The sequence below is a fragment of the Pogona vitticeps genome, chromosome 1 (genome assembly GCF_051106095.1).
Source record: "Pogona vitticeps strain Pit_001003342236 chromosome 1, PviZW2.1, whole genome shotgun sequence".
Taxonomy (NCBI): Eukaryota; Metazoa; Chordata; class Lepidosauria; order Squamata; family Agamidae; genus Pogona; species Pogona vitticeps.
In genome coordinates, this window is record NC_135783.1 from 80,715,022 (window position 1) to 80,741,464 (window position 26,443).

The 26,443-nt window shown below is 41.6% G+C and overlaps 1 protein-coding gene across 3 annotated transcripts; it reads right to left on the minus strand.

The window, feature by feature from the left end:
- Positions 1 to 1,324: 1,324 nt before the first annotated feature.
- On the minus strand, positions 1,325 to 26,189 carry TNFAIP3 (TNF alpha induced protein 3). Of its 3 annotated transcripts, none has more exons than XM_078383327.1 (9): positions 25,716 to 26,189; positions 17,777 to 18,088; positions 11,268 to 11,458; positions 9,376 to 9,523; positions 8,364 to 8,534; positions 7,521 to 7,701; positions 6,043 to 6,587; positions 4,250 to 4,479; positions 1,325 to 3,333 (listed from the first exon to the last, which is right to left on the minus strand). In XM_078383327.1, the coding sequence occupies exons 1-9, from the start codon at positions 25,753 to 25,755 to the stop codon at positions 3,061 to 3,063; spliced, it is 2,091 nt and encodes a 696-aa protein (XP_078239453.1). In that variant the 5' UTR covers positions 25,756 to 26,189; the 3' UTR covers positions 1,325 to 3,060. The 3 variants fall into 3 exon arrangements, with proteins under 3 accessions (XP_078239453.1, XP_020634713.3, XP_020634654.3); XM_020779054.3 differs by having other exon boundaries at positions 5,668 to 6,587; XM_020778995.3 differs by lacking the exon at positions 25,716 to 26,189 and adding an exon at positions 18,278 to 18,371 and having other exon boundaries at positions 5,668 to 6,587.
- Between the last annotated feature and the right edge of the window lie 254 nt (positions 26,190 to 26,443).

A 26,443-nucleotide genomic window follows, 5' to 3' on the forward strand; every position in this document is an offset into this window, starting at 1 on the left:
CCATCAGCTTCTTATTAAGCCATACTCTCTTTGTATGAAAGGAAAGGCAATGCAATGCAATGATATACAGACGTGGGTTATATTCTTCTGGGGAAACCCTTCTTTCAGTCCCATCACCCTCACAGACTTGTTTACTTAGGACACAAGAGAGGGCCATTTCAGTGCCTGCTCCCAGGTTATGGAATGCATTCGCTTGAGAAGAGATTGACTCTCCACTTGCCCTTTTGTCATCAGGAAAATACCTTTTCAGCTTTGCTTTTAAGCCATAGGTAGCAGTTTAGAATTGCTGCATTTATCAGGGATTTAAGAAATTTTCTTAAAATATTTAAAATTGTAGTTTTAAATTTTGTTTTTAAGTACTCTGTGTTTTAACTGTGAATATTGTTGTGTTTCAGTTGATTGAGAGCCTCTATGCGCCTGCTGTGGTGAAAAAGGTGGCATATAAATTAAAAGAAAAAGCAAGAAAATGCAGTGAACATCCCAGAGGAGTCAGCCCCAGGTTTGTCTCATAGCAAGGCACCCTTTATCGGCTTACAACCTCCATGTGTGGTTCCTGATCAGCAGCAGGGTTCTGAATAGGCATCTGGTTTCCACAGCATCCTTTCAGTGCTACCTGTCTAGAGCATGCAGGAAATCAGAATGGTAGCTAGGCCTAGCTAGCTGCCCAATCAGAACTCCAGGAAAAAAATTGCAGGGCTCAGGACAGGCATTACTGTTGGGCCTGGGCAAGAAGCTGTCCTCTGCTGTTGCCTGCAGGTGAGAGTCCTATGGTCGTATGGTCTCAGGGTGTCAGCCAGAACCTCAGGAAGTTGTTGTGCCTTTCTGGTTCTCAAGGTGAAGGCACTAATTTTGGGGCAAATGACACTGGAGGAGGAGAACGTTTGACTTTTGTGTGAGAGAGGTGGCTTTAAAAACTGAGCCCCTGCGCATCAGTGGCTGGGAGCATTCGTGGTATGCACGCACTCACATGTGCTGCAGAACTAATGCCATTGCATGGGTGATTCACCTTGGAAACTGGTTTCCAAGTGCAGAAGGAGGAGGATGAACTAGGTAACTTTTCAGCTTGATCCAGTGGGGCTTTTATGTTCTTAACAAGGTCAGCTTGGCCAAGTCATAGCAATTAAAGGGTGCTCAGATTGAATGTTACTTCCTTCACCTTCTGATGCCAATATAGGCAAATAGGGCTTCTGAACCCAAACAGCCTTAATATCCCTTCATGGTGGATGGCATGGGGCTGCCACAGATACTTGTCCCCACTGACCCACACAGTTCCTGGACTGAACACAATGTTTTCTGACAAAAGTAAAAAAAGAATAAATTAAAATACATTCTTAAATAATTTATTTATTCCTCCATCTCTGCACTCAGTGATAAGATTTACACAGGTTGTCAGAGGGAAGTGAAATAAAGAGTAAATTATTACACTTAGAATGTGCAAATTTAAAATTACACTTCTGAAATATAAATATTTTAACATATCTTCACATTTGTTCACAAAGGTATATATAGAAAAGTCCAACAGCAAAGGGAACATACAATGAAACTGATTATTATTAAGGAGAAAATAATAGGAAATGAAAGCTTCTATACAACTAAACAAAGAACCAAGATTGATAGTCAAAGCAAAAGCGATTCATGGGTCGACAGGGATCTTAAATGAACTCGATACAGAGACCCCAATGAACAATATTTTGTTTGGCTCGAAAGAATGTGCTGTTAGGCAGAGAACAGCTAAGGGTAATGAGTCAAGGGGCACATTGCTTCAAATCTGATCTAAAACAAAATGAAAACTGATAAGGTTTGGGCAGGAGCAGTGTTTTTGAAGCTGCCTTCAATATACTTTACTCCTCATGTGAGGGCTGGAAAGGAGGAAAGAGAAAATGGCTGAAGCCATTTTAGAGGCTCAATAGCAAGTGCAGCAATTCAAAATGGAGCTCCCTCAGAGACAGGACCACCTCAGCTCTCTTCATAAATTCACCTTGTAATGCCAAAGAGGAAAAAAATAGCTCAGAGGTCAACTGATTGTTTTCTTTGAGAAAAAAGACACAAAACATATATAAGGACTTGTTTAGGGTGTGAATAATCCCTACCCTCTATGCATACAGAAGAGGCCCTGTTTTATCTCTGCCAAAATTCATTCTATGCCCATCTATATGCAGGGAACCTTTTTTTCAATCCTCTGGTTGCTTTCCCATCTTTCGATATCCGGAGGTAATGGAAGCATACCCAAATTCCTTTCACATTTCTATGTCACTGTATTCCAGTAACTAGACTTTAGCTCTTATATCCTCAAACACATACAGAACATTAAATAAAAAAAACTCTGGTTAACATCAGATGGCCAAACCTTTTACTCTTATACATATATTCAGGTTTGATTTGGAAAAAGTAAAAACAAAACAACCAGCTTTTCACACACAGATACACACAAAAAGAACATTTCTCACACATCTTGCTAACACACTTTATTTCTTTCTCAGCTCCCATGAAATTTCATCCATGAGCAATCAGCATTTTTAGGGACAACTGCCCCAGGCTGTTGGCTGTCCTGCAAAAAGCTCTTCAATTCAAACCTTGAGTCAGGTTACTCTACATCTGGAAATTCAGTATTCACGCAGGGGGCATGAGGTACCAGCAAAAAGGTCACACAAAAAAACACAATGCGTAGTATAGAAGCTATACTCATTCTGTATGGTTCCATATTCAGCAGAAGTCCAAAGAATTTTAGGCCTTTAGCCAAGTATTCAGCATGAACTTTCCGCCCAAGCCCACCTCTGTGGAAAACAAACTGCTCTTCTGTCCCAGGATATGAAATTCTTGACTGCACACACTATTGTCCTTTGTGCCGTTAGATGCATGCGTTCTCTCTCTCTCATGTGCACATGCAAATATATAAAATTCAGCTTATCATTTCCTGTCAAAGTCACACACCCTTTTCACAGGCCATGAAGAAGACCAGAAAGGATAAATGAGTGTTTTGGATGTAGCACCATTTTCAATATTGGGTTGTGGGTTTCTGTATTCTGGCAAGGCAAGAGGCATGATGCTTATCAAGGCACATTACCCATAGAGCTGTTTAAACTGGTAACACTCATTGCAGTAGCCATTGCACTTGTTGTTGCCATAGTGATCACAAGCAGGGGCCCGGCAGCGCTGTTTGGGAAGTTCTTCTGCTGAAGGGTCTCCCTGAGATGACCCAGACTGTATCCGCTGGCTGACCCGCATACATTGCTGACACGGCTCCCCACTCCTAGAAGTCAAGTTGTTCCTACAGGAAGCTGTGGCACACCTCTGCTTTTGGGAACTTGCAGTCGTCTGCTGAAGATCTCTGCGCTGAAAACATCAAAAACACAGTCAGCTCTCCCTGAAAACATTAGAACCGCACTGCTCTCATGCCTGGTCTTCAATTGGGCCTTGCCCATGTTTTGGTTGCTTTTAGCTTTATTGTCACAATACGGACAAGAAGCTCCAAAGGACGGAAAGCAAAAGGGGAGATCTAATGGCATTTGCTGGTTCTTCTCCAACAGAAAAAAACCAAAATAAAAAACCAAACCCAAGATTGATTCTGACCATGCAGCTTGCCTTACCCGGAAACATCCCAGAGCTTGCAAAGAACAAATACGTTGTTCCTTTCCCAGAAGAAAAAGGAAACATGCAATTGACACAGGGTGGAGCAATGATTTTTAAAATTCAAATTTATTTAAACCATGATTTAAATCAAAACTTTAAATTTTAAAAACTGATTTTTTAAAAAATTTAAATTTTTAAAAAATCCAACTTTTAATTTAAATTAAATCCACCCTGATTCGATAACCAGTGCAGTGTTGTGGTTAGAATTAGTAATCTGGGATCTAAGAGCTTCACTAAGCCATTAAACTCAATGTGAATTTGGACGATCCACTCCCTCAGTCTGACCTACTTCTAATATGGAAGTGGGGCTGAAATCCATGGTATGTTGCCTTGGAGAATAATAATAACAGGATATAAACATGACTAAATAATGGTAATAATAATACACAGCAGCAGCAGCAGCAGCTCTATTTTCATGAAAATGCTAATGGCTGCAAAATATGGAACACATAAGTGATTCCCTGTAATATGCACCATGTTTTCTAAGAGCTCTCCTTGAAGCTACCTTAGATTCAGATCAGACTCTGGCACTTTTAAAAAATACATTGATATATATGCCTTTCTAGAAAGGAAGCCACAGAATTAATTAGGTAAGAATGATGCTGGTATATTTACTGACTTCTTGCTGTCTCCCTTGCTGGTCTTCAGTCCTTCTGGCTTCCCGCAGCCGCTTGCTCTGTGCTTCGATGAAACACTTCTGGCAGTATCCCTCGAGCATGGTGCTCCCTATCGTGCCACATTCTCGACCCAGGCAGGAAACAGTGTTCTGGTATATTGTGACTGAGGTTCCGGAGTGCCCCAACACAGGAGAAGTTCGCTGTGACCGTCTGCCATGAAGCATTGAAGTATCTGTGATGGAGAACAGGAAGAAAACAGTCACATCAGCTATCAAGGCCATTTTTGAAGACATAGTGAGAGAAGAGCCAAACTGTCTATGCTATAACTCTTTCGTCACTGAACTGAAAATCAGTTCACTATTACATGCCCAGCAGCATCTCAAAGCGACCCCTTATGGGGCGTACAATCTACCAAGTTTGCAGAGCTTTATTTTTTGAAAGGGCTCCTGTGTCTCTTAGCAGACATGCAAGGTGCAGCTGACATTGAACTCTCAGATACAGCGTCAGTTTCTGAACTGTTCTGCACCACACCACTTCTGGTGAATATACAAAAGAGGACAATATGAACAGCATCCATTTTCAAAAGAGCAGAAGGGCCACTGGATAGCGGCAGCTGGTCTACATGAAAAAGGTGCCAGGTTCAATCTCCAGCATTTTCAGGTAAGGTTGAAAGGGGGGGGGGGGGACCATCTGATCTGAGCAGCCAGCCACTGACAGCCACTGAAGGCAATAGCAAGATATCTGGGCCAACCATTACGATATGGTATTGAGCAGTTTCCTATGTTTAGCATTTTTTAAAAATCAATCAATCAATCAAAGCCTTCGCGAATACAAATCAATCATCTATCTGTCTGTCTATCATCCTGTCTGTCTGTCTGTCTATCTAACTTATATGCCGCCTACACTACCCAAAGGTCTCTGAGCAGCTTACAACAATTTGAATTCAATAAAAAGATAAAAACAATTCAAATACAATTTAAAATACAATGCTTTCCTCAGTATTTTAAGTAGTTCTTTTGTTCAGTGCTCTGCCCTTAGATCATGGATTTGCCCAACTGGAGAGCTGCATGTCATATTATCCAACTAGTTCCACAATGGCTTACTCTTTTATGAACTTAGAACCTTCCAGCAAAATTTCAAAAAACACTCTAAACCCCTGTGCCCCCACAACACAATGCATCTGCAAGATCACAAGTGTGAGTAGCTTGATTGGTGCTCTCCTGTGCACTTCAGCAAAACCTGAACACGCTGGAGTTTTTGCAGTGACGGTAAATGACTAATACAGGTTGAAACATTTCTGCTGCGCCTTTACATTCTGTCTTGTGACAACATATCACTGTATCACTCTTTTTCATCTGCTTTTCCTCTCCAAATCTTTAGGTGAGTGCATGGTAGTACAGAACGGCGATCACTTACTCACCTTTATTTTCCTGGTATTCAAAATAGCACAGCGTGCAAAAGCCTTCGTTCTGGACCGTTCCGAAAAAGCTGCAACCTGGCTTCCTACATTTACTGGTCCCTTTTCTCTCTTCCACTCTCTGGGACTGGATGTGGGGCAATGGCTCTACTGTATTGTTGCCGGCTACCAAGTGGCCAGAACGTTGCAAAAGACTGTGTGACAAATGGGTGGGGTCAGACGTGGACCTCTGATGGCCCGAAGGTGCAATGCCCACCTTGGTGTTGGCCAAGCAGTCTGCAGTCCTTTTGAAACAAGTGCTGCACATCCCGTTGAATGTCCTATTGGTGTCCTTACGGCAGAAGGTACATGTCACACAGTCTGGATGCCTTGGCTCACCTGGATTGTCGCAAGGGCTGAATCCTGTTGAGTTGTAGCAGCGTTCACAGAGTCCGTTATATTGCACATTCAGGGTGAAGGGGCAGCCGGGTGTCCTGCACTTCATGGCAGTGGTTTCGCTGTACAGAAAAAGGCTCGGGGCTGTTGGAGGTGCAGAGCGAGGTTTTTCAGGCCCTGGCTTTTCACAACTCTGAGCTGCAAACTTGGCAAGCTCTCCTTTCATCGAACTGGAACTCTTTGCCCAGGATTTCTCAGACCCTGTCCGGAGAGTCTGCTTCCTCCCCTTATTTCCCTGTTGCTTCTGTTCAAAGCATTCATGGCAGTAGGGCTGGGTGCTCACGGACATGTAAAAAGGGCAATTGGGAGTCTCACACTTTGCCTCCACCAGTGACAGCTGGGGTAAGTGCAACTCCAGCTGCTCCCGTCTGCCTGTTTTCCTTCCGCTCGGCCCACTGTTCTCTTGCCAGTTCTTGTACTCATGTAGCACTAGCTGAAAGTAGTCTTCTACCAAATTAATATCTTTGGGCAAGTTCCCTTCATCCAATCTGCAAGGAAAAGAAACAAGAAACTGGTTATCAGGAGCCAGAGAAAAGGCAAACTGGCAAATGCTGGAAGGAAACTGGGAAGTCAGAACAGCTGCTACCTGATATTGCCAAAAGCCATGTAAGCGACATTTATACTGGAAGGCGGCATAGCATAAGGAAACAAAAGGGCAACAGCTGGGCTTCAGGAAGGAAGTGCTGCCTCCACGTTTGTGGGGGGAAATGTTGGGATAATAACAATCTTGCATGCATCAGCACTGGCTATTTTACACTTTTACAGCCTAACGGGATTGTTGTTGGTCACCAATTCGTTTGGTAAAATTCTTTTCCTGCCTCTGGCATTTGAAGGAAGCCCCTGTCAACCTCTTCCTGTTTGCTTGTTCGCCTCCATTGTCTGTTTTAGTTAATGGCTCTTCTTCTTCCTCTGACCCCCAACTAGGCAACAAGCATGGGAGGTCTCTTCCACATGGTGGAGACTCTATCTTCCCCTTTCTTTTTCTTCTTCGGAACTACAAATGATAACTTTAAAGATATCCTTTTTTTCCTACTTAAATGCTTCAGGAGTGATTTTAGCATGCAGTTTATCAAAGTGCTACTTTGTTTGGAAAAGAAGCCATGGAAAGGGGGTTGGAATGGTTGGTTGCCTGGGGAGGCAGGGCTGGGCTCCTGCCTAGATTGGTGTGCTGCTGCCAAAGAAGGACCCCAGTGATGCGTGGAGCTTGATTAGTGGCCTGGCTAGCCTGGGGGGTGGGTGGGGGAAAGGGAATCTGCATCCCCTGTGGGGAATACAAGGCACGAATACAAGGCACCTGTGTCTAATACTAAAAGCAAGTGACTAACTTTTTCGTAAGGGCAATCGAAAGGAGAGGATGGATCGAATACTCAACAAGAAGATTTATCATCATATTATAATGCTGGGAGAAAAGTAGGACTCACTTTGCAGCATTAATGAGATGTGTTGTCCCAGGATCCCAGCCTTGCACTGGAATTTCTATTACTATTAGGTACTCTCTTAGCAGCTTTTCTTTCTCCCTTTCTTCAGAGTCTGTTAGGAAGTGCACCTTCAGATCTTCAAACTTGCCTCTTTCACAGGTGACCAATGGGACTGCCCGGATTTCTGTGGAAGGGATGGGGGAGAGGGGATAAAATGTTATTTTCATGACTGAAAGAAAGCAGCAAGAGATGCAATGCAACAGAGAGCAATGTTTAGTCAGAATTTTACAACCCTCACCAACAAACTGAAACAAAAGCAAAAACAAGTCCGAAATAAAAAACAAACACCAATAACTAAACTCAAAGGCATGATAATACAATTGTACTGGAATTATGGGTATGGGCAGAGTCAGTAACTCTTCTCAGCCTGAGGGCTGCACTGAAATTCAGGGAAGTTCTGAGGGGCTGAAATTTCAGTGCTGGGTAGAGCCTGAAGCAAAAGGGTAGGAACCAAAAAATACAACATATTTAGTGTAAAGGTCTTACTGTCATTAACTAAGTCTTAGCAGAAGCATTTTAAATTTTTGGAACTTTGGGGAGAAAGAGGAAAGTACAAACACAATAAGATCTTGAAACAGTGGTGTCACAGGGAAGTGTGGTAATCTAAAATATACTGGGTGGTAGATTTGGTTGCAGGCCTTGAGGTTCTCTAAAGCTTAGTCATGGGCTACTTCAAAATGTAAGGCGTAATTCCCTTGAAGGTTAGTATTTCCTATATGGCAATCAAAACAGGCTTGTGTCTTGGTTGGTTTGGACAAAACATGTGAGAAATGTTCAGAGACATACCTGGGCCGCTGTCTTTCAGAACAACAAGCGGTGTGAAGTGCATGCTATCATAGCCGAGGACGATGGGATAGCGGTAGCACTCTTCTGGCGGCCAATGGAGAGGCAAGTAAATTCCACCAACATTCAGAGGGGAAAAACTAGAACCTGACTGTAAGCTTCTAATCATTCTGTCTGTTTCAAGGAAAAGGAAAGAGGAATGCAGTTAACACACCAAGGGAGATGCCTCTCTTTTCATTTTCTAGAATTATTGAAAGGTCAGTTGGCAACAAAACAAAACAAAACTTGCCTGTTTTAAACACTATTTTATAGAACCCATGATGTAAGCAGCACATCCCATATAAGGAATTTAATTATCATCATCCCATATAGGGAATTTAATTATCACCACCACCACCACAGAACTGCAGAGTTCATAGATACACTACAATTTAAGCCAAACAATCTGAGGCATCCTCTATTCTCATGAACAGCAGTCATTTATCTTCCAAGTTACAAGTTCCCAGTTCCATTTCTATCACACCGAAGTGATGTCCAGACTGTCCTCTTAGAGGTGTGGTCTCTTCTATGCTACCATTGTGTCACAAAAGGTCTGTGCCCTTTCTACAATATAACAGCACTTATTTCTGAACAGGCATGCTTGAGGGAAGCCTGTGTGATATCAAAATAAAGGAGGACGACACAAGTAGGATTTACAGGCCCTTCAAATATTCCCTGTCACACCCCATAAAAGTCTGGAGGAATGTCTGCAATGCAGAAGTCTGACCAATGAGTATAGGCCTTCCCCATCGTGTGAAGTCCTGATCTCAACAGTGAGAGCCAAGACCTCTTAAGCAGCCTTTCCACTGAAGACACTTTTCCGACCTATAAATGTCCAATGTGGGTGGTTGGGTGGGACACAAAAGTGGGGTCAGCTGGCCTTAACCCTAACCCTCAACAGGCTTATGCGAGAGAAGGACTGAAGGGGAACTTACACATCTTTTTACAATGGGGCCTTAAATCTATAAATTCTTACCTGCAACAACTATAATTGGCCGCCTTAGGATGTTAACAAGGACGAATATGTGAATCTCTTCTAAAGAGTTATACTGAAGGCCTCCTTGGGCAACTGACGTTTCTGCAGATGCCATCTTGATGAGGTTCTCCCATTCATCCTCCCAGTTCTAATGGAGAAAAATATTGTTATGTGTAAATAGCCTTGTTTATTATCATGTAAGTTTGGGGTCTTTACAAACCAGAAGTTCCTTCACAAGTGTTTTTTCTTATACTACAACTAAATTACGAGAGCCAACCAAACCAGCTTTCCACAAACATCATTATACTGCAAATAAATTATATAAAGCCGCCTTGTATAACTTATCACCCGGATACTTTTAATATTATTTTTTCCCTATTTTCTTGTGTTTTATTTTCCTTTTTTACAGTAATTTTAGATCTAGATTGGTGAACTGCCATGTTGATTGTGTTGTTATACATTTGATGTTCTGAGTTTTAATTTGTAAACCATCTGGAATAGTGTTTTCTCTAAAGGAGTGATATATAAATCAAATACATACATACATTCCAAAGGATATTACTTTTTTTCTTTTAAAAAGTAGCCAGACTTTTTATTGATTCCTTTTTTTATATGCTTCATGCACGTTGACTGGGAAATAAGTCCTGGTATGTTTCATGGGGATGACTCCTTTTTATATTTAATCTTATTGAACAATACCATGTACGAGGGACACTGAGGAGATCCACATTACAGCCACGGCTAGATCTTGAACCTGCTTGCTTGAAGCAGGGATTTTTCCCTCCATTTTCCACCTGGTTGTTCTTGTTCTGAGCTAGCTGAAATGGAATACCTAGCCGGGGAGCCAGAGTTTGGAGTTCAGTTCCTCACTATGCCTTCCACAAGAACAGCCAGCCAGGGTGGCCTTGGGCAAGCTACAAGATCCAAGAGTGACCTCAGAAGAAGGTGCAGGCCTTGCTCTAACTGAATCCAGTTCATTTTAGGGGACCAATCCAGGGATGTACAGGGAGAACAAAGAGGCTCTGTAAGCCCATGGATCCAAGGCTGATCCCTATATTGAGGCCTACTACAGTGGGGATGTAATAAGTGGATGCTTCTGTAAGTTCCGCTCAACCAAGTGGGCCTATTCTAGTTGCAACCATCAGTAGAGTAGGCCCATTTGAATCCATGGAACTTATAGAGGGGTTGATTTACCAAATCCCCACTCATCCGGTGGGCCCTACCCTATTGCATCTTATTATGTCGAACATCAGGATTTCAGCTGGTGAATAAACATTAAACCTGTTAAAGAATGATCAATAGATAGGTCAGCTAGACTACTGCTTCAGGGCAGGCAGATAGGCTACTGTGTAGAGAGGAAACGCCTGTCAACCCATAGGCCAATTTATCCTTTCAAGTGGATGTGTTGTTGCTGTTGTTGTTTTTTTACAGAAGGATTGAAAAAGGGGAAGGAAGCCTCACTTGGGAGCAATCCTGGTATGGGAAGCCTATGTCTACCTGTATGTTCTTAAGAAACAGAACGGCGTTCTTTATTTTTCGCTTGTGCAGCAACAGCTATCCCAAGGGCATCTCTCTCTAACAGGCAGAACAGAGGCATGCCAACTTTCCAAAGATGTGGGTGGTTCATGGAAATAATCCATTTCGAAGGTGGTTACTTAATTTGGAAACTTTACAGCAGTTAAATTCTTTGATTAAAGAATTGAGCAATCCTGTTAAGTTAATGGACTAAAATGTTTTAACTAGTTGTGACAGCCCTATAATTTTACTTCCTTAAACCTGTTGCCATAACTGCCACCCATCCTGTATAATTATGCAGAGAATATCATTAACAATCCTAACCAGATCAAGCTTGCGAAATGTTATGTTGCTTGTATAAATCCCAAATCTCTTACCCTGGTATCATAGCAGAGCCCTGTTGCCACAAATTCCTGTGATTTCAGTGTTTCCCGTTGCCAGCGCAGCTTGAAGTTGCGTGTATCAGCCTCCTGGAGTGCGCTAAACAGCGTTTTCCTGAGAACCAAGTCAACATCTTGGACGCCCCACATGTATTGGGAAGCAGCATGCATAAGGCAATTTCCGTCTCCTGCAATGGAATGAAAAGGCCAATGTGTTTTTTTGTTTTCAAATTAGCTATCCCATAATGGATAGCACACATGGTTCAAATGAGGACCTTCAAAATTCAGTCAGTGCCATATAAGCTGGCAATGCTTCGAGCATTTCTTGGGAAATTCCCAACAAAAGAAAAATGGAATACAACGTTACTCATTTTTACTCTGTCACAGTATCGTCTGAGTCTAGGCTTCCTGTTCCATTTCATTCAGCTGAAGACAGACAAGTCTCTGGTTTTTCAAATCCTGCATTCTCATACCAAGTTTGCCAGCCAACCAATACACATAATAAGAGTTCTGACTGCACTGTGCTGCAACAGGATACTGTTACATGCAGAAAACAAGACCAGATCCACTGCTATGCCTTTCTATGTGCAAGAAGGTAAAGGTAAAAGGTAGGTTTCTGGTGAAGCCTGATGGAACAGGACTAACATTTTATACTGATCTCTAAAGATATGCACACAGCCAAAATAATAATTACTGTGCAGACAAACTGGGTAGGAGCACCTTAATTCAGAAGTGAAAGAACAGCAAATGCAGATACAAAGGTTGTTTAAAAAAACCCCTAAAATTATACAACACTATCTGCATATAGATCCCATGCACATCTATGCATCAAGTCCCACAAGTTTAATGTTTATCCATTTTCCAGCAGCCATTATCCTTGCTGCTCAAAAGAATGCATTTTAGCCTCATAAATTACAAAATGTAAGTCAATCTATTGAACTGATGACACAACTAGAGTGATTTGCCTACGCCAACTGTCATGCATATGTGTTTAAAATCTAACACAGAAGATAGGATTGAAAATGTTTTAGTTCAAATTTTGAATTTTTTTACTCCAAAGGTATAACTTCCCAAAAAGCTGACATCAGCCAGAGCAATCAGCACTGGGTTTTACAAGCACTGCATTTTCCTTCCTAGGATAGTCAGATAAATGGGAAAGCAAAAGAGAAAATAAAAGTCGATTTATAAGAAATTGTTGGATGTAAATTTGGTACTAAGAATATAAGAGCTGCAATGAAAAGGCCTTTTCTCTCTCTTCAGAAGTAATCTGTTCAGAATCTTGAGAATGTTAGTTTTGTCATTCCTATATAACACACACACGCAAGTTTCTAGACCTCATGGAAAATTCCACCAACAACACTGCATTATCTGCCCTAGCTGCAGTTTCTCAAAACAGCCACTGCTGCACCACTCTGTATTCTCTCCAAGGACACAGTAGTCAGCACTAAAAAGTTCCAGACATGGGCCTTGTTAGATGGGGAACTCCTAAAACAGTGAACTTCTCCAGGAAAGGACTACATGGGGTTATGTGAAAGGAGACAACTTTGCTTTAAATTTTGCACTACCCAAATGGGGGGGGGGGGAAACACCACCCCAGGTGAGAAATTAGGATCTCCTGCGATCACTTTGCAGTGCACTTGCCAACCAGTTCTGCTAGACCTTGCATATTGCTGCAGGGTTTTTTTTACCACAAGTGGCTCACACTTTGTGTGTGGCCTTCCTAAAGCATCTGCAGTGCGGTAAACCATTTTACCTCTCCTCAATTCCAATCCCTTACCAAAAACCCTGAGAAACGAAAGCTCTGTTTCATGAGGTGGGAGCTCTTCCATTAAAACTGTCCCATAAAGTGGATTCCTCTCTCCCACCTAGGTTGACTTAGAGAGAACACTACAACAATACATTTGCAGCAAAGATCATTATTGGATGGTTTGATGGAGAAGGGATAGCCCTAGGAATGATGAGAGTGGAAAACATGGGGAAATGACCCCCCCATGTCATCTTGGGTGACTGTAAAAAAATCACTTAAGTTGTACTGCATGTGCATAATGTAGCATCAAGTCACTTTCGACACATGGAAATCCTAATAGGTTTTTCAAAGGCTGTGAATTGTTTAAGCAGTCGTTCACCATTGCTACTTTTCAGTTAGAGGGGATTTGGACTGTATTTACTATAACACATTGGCTCTCGTGTGGTGGCAGCATACAGAAATGACTTTCATTTGGCTTTTAGAAAATGCATTAAATGGCAAGTTAGGTACAGTGGTGCCTCGCTTAACGGGCGCTCTGTTTAGCGACAAAACCACACAGCTATTAACTTTTTGCGATCGCAAAAGCGATCGCATCGCGGTGTTTCCTATGGGGTTTTATCACTTTGTGATGATCGGTTCCCTGTTTCGCTTACCTATCATCGCAAAGTGATGATTTTTAAACAGCTGATCAGCGGTTCCAAAATGGGCGCCCGCTGTGTTTTCGCACCGATTCCTTGCTTAAAAGGCAGCGAAAATGGCCGCCGTATGGAGGATCTTCGCTTTAAGGCCAGTTTTTTGCCTATAGGAACGCATTAAACAGGTTTTAATGTGTTTCTATGGGCTTTTAAAAATCACATAGTGACGAAATCGCTTAGCAGCGATTTTTGCTGCACGGATTAATGTCGCTATGCAAGGCACCACTGTACTACTCATTGAACGAGGTAATCCACTTTGGGCCAGTCATTCCTCTCTGCCTGACCTGCCTCAGAGCTCTGCTGCAAGGACAAAGGAGGGAGAAAGAGAGCTATGGATAGTCGACGGAGGAAAAGCAGGATATAGAATCATAGAAAAGTGAAGTTGGAAGGGGCCTACAAGGCCATCAGGTCCAACCCCCTGCTCAATGCAAGGAATAAAATCACAGCATATCTGCCAGGTGATTATCTAAGTTTCTCTTGAATGCCTCCAGTGTTTGAGCACTCACCAACTCCCGAGGTAACTGGTTCCACTGTCGTACTGCTCTAACACTTAGGAAGCTTTTCCTGATATTCAACTGATATATATAAATGCAACAAATATTAATTATTGTAAGCTGCCCAGAGACCTCTGGGTAGTGTGGGCGGCATATAAATTGAATAAAAAAAAATAAGCACAAAAAGTATGCTGCTTATACAGTATCTCTGGGCCGTTTTATAATTTATGCAGGCTACCCATTGCCCATCCTTCAGCACGCTGGGTACTCAATTTACCAACCTCAGAAGGATGGAAGACTGAGTCAGCCTTGAGTCAGCTACTTGAATCTGTCAGGAGAGAACTCAGGTCGTGAGCAAAGTACAGACTGCAGTACTGCAATTTAACCACTGCACCACGAGGCTCCTGTAGATATAAACAGATTTATATGCCAGCAAATTCTCACTTTCGCACTTCTGATCTGTGCACTGCTCCCCTTTTCTTGCATCAGAGGTTTCTCACTCCCATAACTAAAATATGATCTCTCTCATCCTCAAAGCACAAACATTTTTTTCTTGATGATGAATGTATTCAACACTGTTAGTCTTTCATTTGAAGTAAAGCAACTCCAAAAGCGCAGTCACAATAGTATACTGAGTTTCCTAAACAGCATTCAGGTAACCACTCCTAAAACAAAAGCTTTTACGGGTAAGGGTCCTGGTAGAGAAGAAAGTAAGGACATTTACTGCAGGACTGATTTACAGTCTCCAAGCTTTGCAAACACACATATGCAACTAGATCATTATTACATCCTGTAAAAAAATTTTCCCTTTGCAAAATGTAGAGCAAAGATAAGAAGTCTTTTTTTTCCTCATGTGTGCTTGCTTTCAGTTCTTTATTAAGAACTACCAGCCTAAAATTCCCTAAGCAACATTTGGAATTCCCCAACGTGCAGCTATTTGACTAGCAATTGAGTAACAGCTATTGTACTTCTTGTTCTGAGGTGCAGGCATTTGAACTGCGAAGTACATGCTGGACTTTCCAAGTGGGCGTGGCTGGGGTAAGGTGGAATGCCTATTCATTAGAGAAGCGAAATTGCTAGTCAGGAGATGTCAGGATCTTTTTTAAACCTTACGGTTTCTTTCACACCTTGTAAAAAAAATATCCACAATTGGGCTTCTTCCCAATATCCTCAAAGGCAGACACAGCTTGTGTGTCGCCCTGATTTTCAGACCTTCAGGTCACTTTTGTATGGGGTGTGTGTGTGTGTGTGTGTGTGTGTGTGTGTGTGTGTGTGTGTGTGTGTGTGTGTGTGTGTGTGTGTGTGTGTGTGTGTGTGTGTGTGTGTGTGTGTGTGTGTGTGTGTAAACGTTGTGTTACTGTATAGATGAGTGCATTTTGTTTCCTTGCTCTCACAACTAAGCTGTATCTCCTAAAAGTGCATGCAGTCAACTTTGGGCCTACTGGCAATGAACAAATTGCTTTTTCATCTCCCACTATTATTATTTACAGCATAAAGTATCTCATCTAAAGGCAAAGCAATGCATACGAAATAGAGAGTTCATGTACACTTCCTGAGCAGACCACCCTCTAGTCCTAAAGCTTTCAGCTTCTCCACGACATCTGCTGTCGTGTTCATTACAGGACATCTCCAGGCTGCTGGCATAGACCACTGCAGCTAGCCAATGGGTAAGGGGATAAACTCAGCAAAATGCCTGTGGCAGGCTTCCCACTCCTAGTACCTTCCCCAGGTACCATACTATGAACTGCAGCATCCCAGCACACATGAACGTGCTCTCTAGGAATGATCAGAGTTGTTGTCCAATGGATTAGGAGGGTGGTAAGCCTGGCAAGGCTGGCTTAATGGAAATCCCTTCTCTACACAGCTGTGTATACAAAAGACTCCCAACGTTTGGAACAGGATGGATCACAAAGTTTGCTTTGTCATTCTCTATGCTAGTTGTTCACTCTGGAGATACAGTCAAAGTTCCAAAATGAGTTCAGAAAAACTGAAGCAAAAAACTAGGCAACCTCACAGGTCTCCCATGGAGTTCTGTGAATGCAGGAAAATAACATAAGTGTCAACAGTGGCTTCTGTATTTTTTGAATAAGGTAGCTCATGGAAAGAGACTGCCCTCCTTTGGGACCAATCCATTCCTTTAAATGAAAAGGAATCCTTCTTAACTTCTTGTGCAGTTGCCAAATCAATGATCCATTCATTCATAAAACTTCTACAAAGAAAGCCCTGAATCCCATTTTTGGATGCAATGGCATACATCCGTATGTATTTGCTCTTTCTTCTTCTTTTTGCCTGAGTGGGTTTACTTGATTTTATTTTACCCCAGCCACGTCTCCTGGTTAGATACCACTTCTATGCTTAGGATAATGGAGAATGTGGAAGCCAGGAATAAGGCAATGAATGCATTATACAAAGAAGCCCACTATCTATTGGTTGCTAATACTATAGACATTAGAGGAAGTAACAAAATGAGGATGTGTGCACATCCTCTTTCCATGCTTTTATTGTTATGTCTGAAGCAGAAGCCTGTGCATTTCCTATGTGCACCTCCTCCTACGTCTTTCCACAGAAATATACAGAAACCATTGCTTCAATAGGGTTTACCATTACACTGGAAATGAGGCCCCAGTTTTGAAACAAACTATTGAAGCAGAAAAAAAGATGTGGTCCTGGAGTGCTCCAGCTAAGCGATCTATCAATACAGCAAGAAGACACCATCCAATATTCTCACCATGCCCTGATGGCAATTTATTCCCCAACAGTGCAAGCTGACTGTAAAACAATGGGAATACTTATTACACTGTAATTTCCACTGAATAGAATGATATAACAGCCTTCTCACTCTGCTGATAAAGTGAGGATGGGCCACTGGCTCTTAAGCACACTTAAAAATATCACTGTATGGAACGAAGACCAACACTGTTTTATTAAAGTATTCCAGAATGGAACTATTTTCATGCACAATGTCCTGAAGCCTCTGGAAGAACGGTAGGAGAAATATTATTGAATAATTGAACTTAATGGTTGCCTAAAGGAAAACAAAATAGTAACCCTAAGAGCAAATTAGTTCAAGATTCTAGTTACACAAGGGTAATTACGGATGAAGTGAGGTAGTGCCATGAACAATGGAGGAAATAAAAGTTTACTGTCATGGACAGTGTGCCAAGAGAAAAGAAAAGGGATGTTCAAATTACTTGCATATCTTTATTGGTTGCTTCACTGCAATATATGCAACCTCAATCAGTGTTCATGAAGTCTTTTGTATATAGTTACAGCTATAGTTCATAAGATCATTTTAGATGTGGGTCAGTACAAACGTACAGTGTTTGAATCCAAGATACCGATGTTCTCAAGGATAATGCCAGACTTTGACTACACAGAGCTATGAAATTTGACATAATTTATACCTAAGTGTTTGTTTGATAATAGGCGTACATGTCAATTAAAAAGGAGGAGGGAAACAAACTCTAAAAGAAGGGCAATGTTAACTAAGCAATGTTAACTTATGATTCTCTAACCAAATAAGCAAATAGCACATTTATACTACCAGATGATAAAATAAACCTGACTCACCATTAGTCTTTAATGGCAGAAGTTTTTTAACTTCTCGGCACCAGTTGAGCTTCTGTTGACGTTCTAGTGAGGTTTGGGTTGCTTGATCAATAAGTGCCTTTTGAAGAATCTCCTGAAATGCCAGGCAAAACTGACATATTCTAAACATCTCCACAGTATATTTGTGCATACTCTTAAAATGATGGATTATTCCACTGGCACACTTGACAAGGTCTTCAGGCATTCTCTCTCTTATCTTCACAGCTTTCAGCATGTTGCTCAAGTATAAAGCTTGAGGAATGATCTGTGAGCCAGCCATTTGCAAGAAGAAACCTAAGAAGGCACACCGACAGTAAAATGAGTTAATTTTGAAAAATACCTTCCTCTTTCAGTATGGCACATAGTACAAAACTTTGTACTCATGGTTTACTTCACAGAGGAATTTTGTTCTAAGTTCCCTCTCCAATGGAAGTAAGCAAACAAAGCAATCAACTTCTCTGACATTGATGTCATATACGTTACCAGAGAATTTATGAATGGTCTTTGTCATATCTTAAAAGTCAACAAGCACCACTGCTGGAAAATAAAACTGCATCTAAGAAAGGTTCTTTGAATTATATCTGTTCTAGAGATAATACCCTGGGGTGTACCTAACAGAGCAGAACTGGAGATCCAGGATTACTCAGCTGTCAATCTATTCAGATGACAAAGAATTTCCTCTTAGCTCAGAATCCCCCCATGAATTTTTCCATCCCATATTTCTCTTATGATCAGACTGACTAGTGACTCTTGGACTGGGGATTTTCTTTTTTTTCTTGTTCAAACAGCATGTGGTATAGCTTGATTTCTTTTGAATTGACTCCCTTACTTCAACATGCAGCACAAAACCCCATATATTATGTTGATGACAGAGGTAATATGTTATCACTGGAAGGCTTAGGAAGATCAATCAATTTTCTTGTAAAGTAGGATCTTTGCTTATGGGCAAATGATAAGCCAGTGAAAACTTGTATTTTATGGGGGTGGGTTGTGAAGCCTAGCATTTAGTTAACACACAACACTCAACAATGAACAGGTTAGCAGATGTGAATATACTGTACATAGTTCACATTTTATGCCTAAAACAAGGGTGGGAAATGTATGGCCTTCCAGAATTCCCATGATCCTTTTGCTGGGCTAGTAGTGAGGAATGAGGACAAGTGCAGTCTAAACAACATCTAGAAAGCCACATTCTCTCCCTATCCATGAGGTAAAAGATGTATTCCCAACTGTCTCTCAGACTTTCTCCTCTATGCTTACTTTTCCTTCTCTATTTTCCCAAATCAGGTAAATTTTCTCTCTTCATGAAAGCAGCAATGATTCACCACGTCTAAACACATGCTTTTTTGTTTTTTGCAAAAAGGTAAGGTATATTTTAATAAATAAATAATATTTGTTCTCTTTATTTAGAAAACAGGAGGGATTTTTGAAATCACGCCATCAAAACAAGGTTAATGGGACAAAAGGCAACCGAAAGTGGGAATTACTTGGCTTGTAATGGAAAAAGACTGAAAGCTGGAAATTTCTAATCCCAAAGCACTTAGTAGATAATTTCCAGTAAAACAAATGTGATTTTCTTCTAAATAAATATAACTAAGACCTTGTTTTAAAAACACTGCTAAGATATTTATCATCTACAGCAATTAAAAACGAATTATGGGGTCTAAAGGACCCCATATTACAAATATAATAAATAAAAATAAAAGATAAATAAATAAATAAATAAAAATAAATAAAAGATAGAATTTTTCAGGGAAAGAGCATATTCTATAGTTTGAAAAGAGCATTAAAAATAGATCAATGTACCAAGTTGCTCATAATCAATGGTGTAAGCAAAATTCTAATTTTCCTTTATTTTTCTGTAATAGTCTTCCAGGAACTATCACCATCCTGTGCCACCGAAAGCATATTTTAAACTTACTGGAATGTACATGTTCCGTGTCTATGTATTCTGAATTCTCAAAGTAATAGATGAGAATGTAGTTCCCATTTTAAGTTGGAGTTTGATCTTGCAAGTGCTTAATATCCAAAGACAATTTTGAGTCAGTGGGAAAGTTTATGTGAATAAGGGATGATTACATCAATAGGAGACATACACACTTAGGCTCACTACTGGTTGTTTCCAGTATTAGGTAATAATAGACTATCCAATTTGTCAAGCTCAATTATAATGTTAATTAAAATTCCTATCTTCCCAACCACAGCTCTTTTCCTTTGTAGTGCAACCAGTGTCATATAAAACAGTATACTGCTCGGCAAGAAGTTACCAAAAAAACAGCCTGATTCTAGGCATGTTTATTCAGGAGCATGTCCCACTGATTTCTATGAGATTTTTCCCCGTAAAAGTATGCATGGGCTTTTAGCTGATGAATTTTAGCCTCTTGTATTTCACTATCTTTCCCACATACACTATAACAGGAATGCCTCAAAACCACCCACTTTTATTATTTTAGGTGCCAAATTGTACTATGAGAAGAATATTAACTTTTCATTAACCACATAAATACCATATTAAAATGTTGTGTATTGTCTTGTATTTTTAAAAATTATTTTGTACAAGGCTTTTAAACTTTCAATGTAATCAGTATTCACAAACAAGTACGTATCGGCTAAGGCTGCCAAATATTTTAGTAGTCACCCAGCTAGTTAACTAGCTCTCAAGTAATCATTCAACTTTTCAAGTAGAAAACAATGTTTTTAACAGGAAAACCGCTGTGCACACATTAACAGGGGCTTCTATTATTGATCCCCATGCTGTACAGAGTTCACACTGAGACAGCATTAACAGCACAAAAGGAAGGCAGTCCATTTCTCTGGTCAGGACCCCCCCCCCTTCTGACAAACCTTTCCCTCTTCCGTTTGCAGCAGAATGCCCAGGGAGATGGGGTATACCCGAAAAGTACAGTATTAATTACTATGTTGATGTGTATTTCCTTGTATTTTTTGAAAAAGAAAATGGGAGGAGAAAGGTAAATGAGGGGAGACTGGAATTGGGCTAACAATCAGATCCTGGAACATCTCTCTGTTCAGAGTAGGTTTCACAGAGGGGATGATCTGAAAGCACATCATAACATCTCATCAAGTGGTGCTGAGTTCCACAGGAGGAAGTGATTTCTGGGAAACAACCAGAACTACAGTATATTTCTCTCTGCTCACTTTACAAGCAATTCTATTCTTTATATAGGCCTTTGACCTATTGCACTAGCATAGGCATCCTTCAGTCTCGAGAGACTATGGTAACATGCTCTGAATCGAGGAGTGTCCTCTCCAGAGCATGAAGCCCGGGTAAGGTAATATGGAGGATAGGATATTACCCAAGCAACAGATCCCCCCTCTCCACATTGCTGAAATGGTCCAATGGAAAGGCAAGAGCCAATACAACTGGTTCCAGCAATGTCGCAGGAGTTGGCAGAACGACACATGCTGCCTTCGGGACTCCAGGTCCGGATTTTGCCTCAAGGTTAACTCCTGAAGCCTTTTCCATGAGCGGATATAGCCACAAGGCAGTGGAGGTTTGAAATTGGAGTTTTCCTTCTCCTCCTATTGCACTGAACTCTCCTAAAAACCTAGGCTGAAATGTCAGATCACCCCTCCCCAATTCTCTCTCTCACACACACACCAAAGTCAGAAGTCTTGACCTCACTGCTTAGGAATTACTTCCTCAAATTTATCTCCTTGCACTGTACAAAAAGAGGTTTTGCTTTTTAATTGCCAACTATACATGTTATAGTACAAATTTAATTTACACTGTATATCCTGGCCCTATGCATGTCTATTTGAAAGTAGATTTCCTTGATGTCAGCAGGGCTTATTTCTATGCAGAAGTCTTATATTTGTGTTTTTTTTTTACTACATCTCCCAGAATGTACATGTTCCGCTCACCACCTTAGTACACGCGCTCGTAATCTCAAGATTAGATCACTGCAACGCGCTCTACGTGGGGCTACCTTTGAGGCTGATACGGAAACTCCAGATGGTGCAGAATGCAGCAGCCAGACTCCTTACCGGAGGGAGAAAATTCCATCACATTTCTCCTACCCTGGCTAGACTGCATTGGCTGCCCATTCGTTTCCGTATTGACTTCAAAGTTTTAATGCTCACTTATAAGGCCCTAAACGGTTTGGGACCTCGATACTTGGCGGAACGCCTTCACCCACCAAGCTCTACCCGGACCACCCGCGCGACCCAGGAGGTGAGGCTGAGGAGCCTGACGCCGAGGGAGGCCCGGAGGGAGAAGACACGAAACCGGGCCTTCTCGGCGGTGGCTCCTCGCCTTTGGAACAATCTCCCTCCTGAGATTCGCGCGGCCCCTACGCTGGGTACATTCAAAACTCAACTGAAAACATGGCTGTATGTCAAGGCCTTCCCTCCTGCCAGCACCTAATCTAACTTAATTTATTTTTCTCTCCTTTATCTATTTATTATTTGCAATTATCTATGATTTTTGTCATTTTCTGTTAATTGATTTTTAATTTATTTTATTATAATTGTATATATGTTCTTGTTAGCCGCTCAGAGTGGTATAGATTTACCAGATGAGCGGGATATAAATCAAATAAATAAATAAATAAATAAATAAATAAATAAATTCCCCAGGCAGAATAAGCACTGAGTAATTCTGGGAGTTGTAGTCCAAAACATGCAGCCCTCTGCTTCAAAGAATGCATGTCTCAGGCTCCTCTAAGTGGCTTCCAAGTATTTTCTAAGTAACAGTGACTGATGAAAAATATGTCTTTGTCTGGGAAACAATGTCTCAGGGCTGCTTCCAATACGCCACTTCTATTTGTATATGGTGACTGAGATGATGTGAGCCTATCTGAAGTGTTGTCATGTGAAAGATGAAGAAATTTGGTTTCCAGATGGCAGGGTCTGAAGTAATCCGTTTCACATTAAAAGAAGTTTTGACAAATCATTAGAAAGAACTTCTGATAGGAAGAGCTATTCTACAGTGGAATGGACTCGCTCAGAAAGTGATGCCCCCCCCCCTTCATTAGAGATTTCTAGGCTGGGGTTGGATGGATGCTTTAATTGTAACTTCCTTTTTATTCAGGGGTCAAACCTGATGACTCTTGGAAGTCCCTTCCAGCTTTACAATTGTATGATTTTGTTCTGAAAACATGTGAAGGAAAGCAGCTGGAAACTCCCCAAATGGATATCTCTCTAATGCTGGAACAGTCAGACATGATTATTAGCCATTCATTCTGCAAAGCTCTTGAAAAAGGAAGCAGATCAGTTCGAGGGCACATTCTCTGCTTGCACAGTCTCATGCTCGTTTCCTGGACTCTTTCCAGATAATGCTGAGAAAGACCCCTGACTGCCATCCTGAAGAGCCATCTCCAGCTCTTCCATTAAGTCCTGTTTGGGTAACTCATGGCCCGGGGGGGGGGGGGCTGAAATGCTCCCTCCCTCCTGCTGCCATGTTCCCCCAAAGTCCCCACCACAAATTTTACTGCACAGGTTGGCAAAATTGCAGCTTTCTAAAGCTTTATTCAGGCCTACTTCGCCTAGCCCCCACCACCCTGTGCTTTCTTCACATGGATAGCAACACTTCTGCAAAAAAGGGGCTACTGTCTGCATGGCTGCTAGCCACGTAAGAAACAATCTTATGGTGACTTGACATATAACCAAGGCATGTTGGGGTGGGGACACACACATTGTTTTCAAAGAGAACTGTACCAGGAAAGGTTATTAGCCCCATGAAAAGTCCTGCCAGCATGCTTGATTTACACATAAATATTCAATATCTGGTAGTACTGTATTTGGTCTTGGATTTATTGCATCAGATGCCCAAATTACATTGTGACTGATTTGGAGGAATACGCACCTTAACTTTTGGAGTGAGGTCTGCTCTTCTGCCTCAGCACCATAATATTTTTGACCAGATGATCCTGCCATCAGCAGGAATACCTTTTTGTAGGATATAGTTTTTAATTGTAATTTCAACTTGCATTAATAAACTTGGGTATTCATAACTTTTGCCTCTGCTGGAGTTTGTTAAAGAATAATCAATCAGCTGTGGCCAGAAGGCATGGCTACGTGACAGCACGATCCAATGGTACTTTGTTATGCCTCGCCAACTTATAGTGACCCTAATAGGGTTTTCAAGATAGGTGAGATGTTCAAGAAGTGGTTTTAGCAGTGCCAAGCTTGATGGACAGCTCAGTATCTGGCTGCAGAGCCAGAGGTTGGAAGTTAAATCCCCACTGTGCATCCAAGAACAGCCAACCTGTGTAGCCTTGGGCAGGTTGCACAGTCCCCGGGCGCCTCTAGAAGAAGGGAATGGTAAACCATTTCTGAGTATTTTTTACCCGGTAAACCCTGAAAAGATTTGCCAAAGGTCAGCATTGACTTGATGGCACATTACAATGATAATTTAGCAGTGATACCATCTCTCCAGTGAGCTTCCATGGCTGAGCCCATCACCCCAAAGTCTCCTGAGTTCATCTGGTCCATCAGTCCACTACACACTGTACTGAGAAGTAAGTTCCACTGAGCTGAATTGGATATTCTCGCTTGTAAAGTTATTTAGGATCACAGTCTAGATATCCTAGGGGTAAAAAAGTCTCATTCCTAAGATTTATCCTAGTTTCTAACTGAATTTGCTGCCCTGTAATGAAATTAATTTTTCTGCTGTCACAAATTGTTATTAGTGCTAAAAGTGTAGTGCATGCACTAATGGGGTGGCTTACAAACAAACAAACAGAGGATAATGTTTCTGAAGTATACAGGAACATGCAATATTCAAGTATTTTCTTAAAAGTGAGAAAAATGCTTATTTCATAACTATTTGCACAAGCCATGGCATAGTTATGTAACATTATGGAACAAACAAGTATTACTTGTACAGTATGTGTGCAGTATTTATTGTAACAGCTTTCGTGTACTAGAGCTTATGCTTGGAATTTATTTTTTTGTTCTAGATTGAATTATTAAAATATAATAAGTAGTAAAGAACAGCCACTGACCATACATTATCCCACGTGAAAGGAAAGGCAATTACAACTTGCACCCTTTTCCACACACACTTTGACTGAAGAAGTCCAGCCCCATCTCACCTCTCCTATCTCAAAAGTAAACATCCTGTCATGACCTCCCTTCCAAAATGCAAAGCAACTTAAGGCCTAAAGTGAACCTGCAGTTCAGTGTCAATCTTGCTCTCCCTGACATGCAGTTGCCTCTCCTTTATGCCTGATTAGGAGTTCTGTGAAACTGGGAAACTTGCATAAATATTTCCCCTCTTCCATACTATTTCAGTTCACATAATCAGAATCTGTTTCTCTGCTCCTTCAATAGATTTCTGTCTTCAGTGCATACTAGCCAACCTATTCAATGCTCATTTCCTCCACCTGGGAAACTAGCATCCAACACACGCCTACCTGGGAGTAAGCTCCAGGAAACTGAACGAAGTTTACTTCCCAGTAGACACAGGACTGCACTATGAATAATAATCTTAGAACTGCACAGCTGGAAGAGACCCTATGCAAAGGCCATTACACAGCTGTTTGTTGTGAGGATGGAATAGATAAAAACTGCAGTACACTACACACCCTGGCAATACTGTTTAGAGAAACAATAAATAGCTACTTTAAAGAAAAGTCTTCAGAGAGCACTGTCTAAAAACATTCAGACAATTAACAATTGCAGAATGGGAATACTGAAATATGATCAGAAGGAACCGTCCCGATGCTTGCGGTGCTTCAGAACAAAATGAGTAAAATTTTTCTTTTTGAATACGAAATTATTTACCGCCGATAAACCAATAGAAGAAATGCGCCGTAAAAGTGTCAGGGGGACCGCTCTACTTCCGACCAGCATCTGCAACTACAGCAAAAACCAAGGCCCGAGAGCCCCCCCATCATCCCCCCCCCAAAACAATCCCCAAACTGCGAAAGGCAGCAAGCCAGCCGGGGAAAGGACTTACTCGTGTCCGCTTGGCAGCAAAGGACCCTCGAACCAGCCATGGAATAATCCCTCTCAATACAAAAGAGGCAGGCTTCGGGCGATGCTGCAGCTGGCGGGAGCCATTAAAAAAAAAAAAAGAAAAATATCCAGCGCTTGCTCCACACGTAGTTCCTATGTAATTCCCCCGCCGCTGTAGGGAGAACAGGCTGGGTTGCTCCGAGGCGCTTCTGGCCGGGCTTTTCCTATCTCAGCGGCCGCCCCCCCTGCTTCTCTTTCTCTAGAAAGCTGTATCAAGAAGACACAGACAGGCGACGTACGTCTCTAGATTTCTCTTTTCCCCCCCCCTTCCCTTCCCTTACGTGGAACATAAAAAAAAGAAAAAAGTCCCGAGTCTAATGGACCTGGGGATTTCCACGTCCATTAGACTCACACAAGGGCGAGGGACTTTCCACGATGTGACACCAGCACCACAACAGCTGCAGTGTCTCTGAATAGGCCCCTCTAGGGGGCGCTGTGAGAACAGTGACGCTCCGGAACAGCACGTGACCTTTCCTCCACCCACCCCCCATTGTACGGGAAGGCGATTTTAAGGGATCGTTATTATGACTTTTCGGGGTGTGGGTGTTGGATGTTCAGGACGCTGAGCTCTTTCTCTGGGGATTGTTCCTTTTATTTATCCGTACTTTAGACAACAGTTCCTTTCCCCTGCCCCCTCAGTATTTATTTTAGCCTTCTTTTGACTTAAAC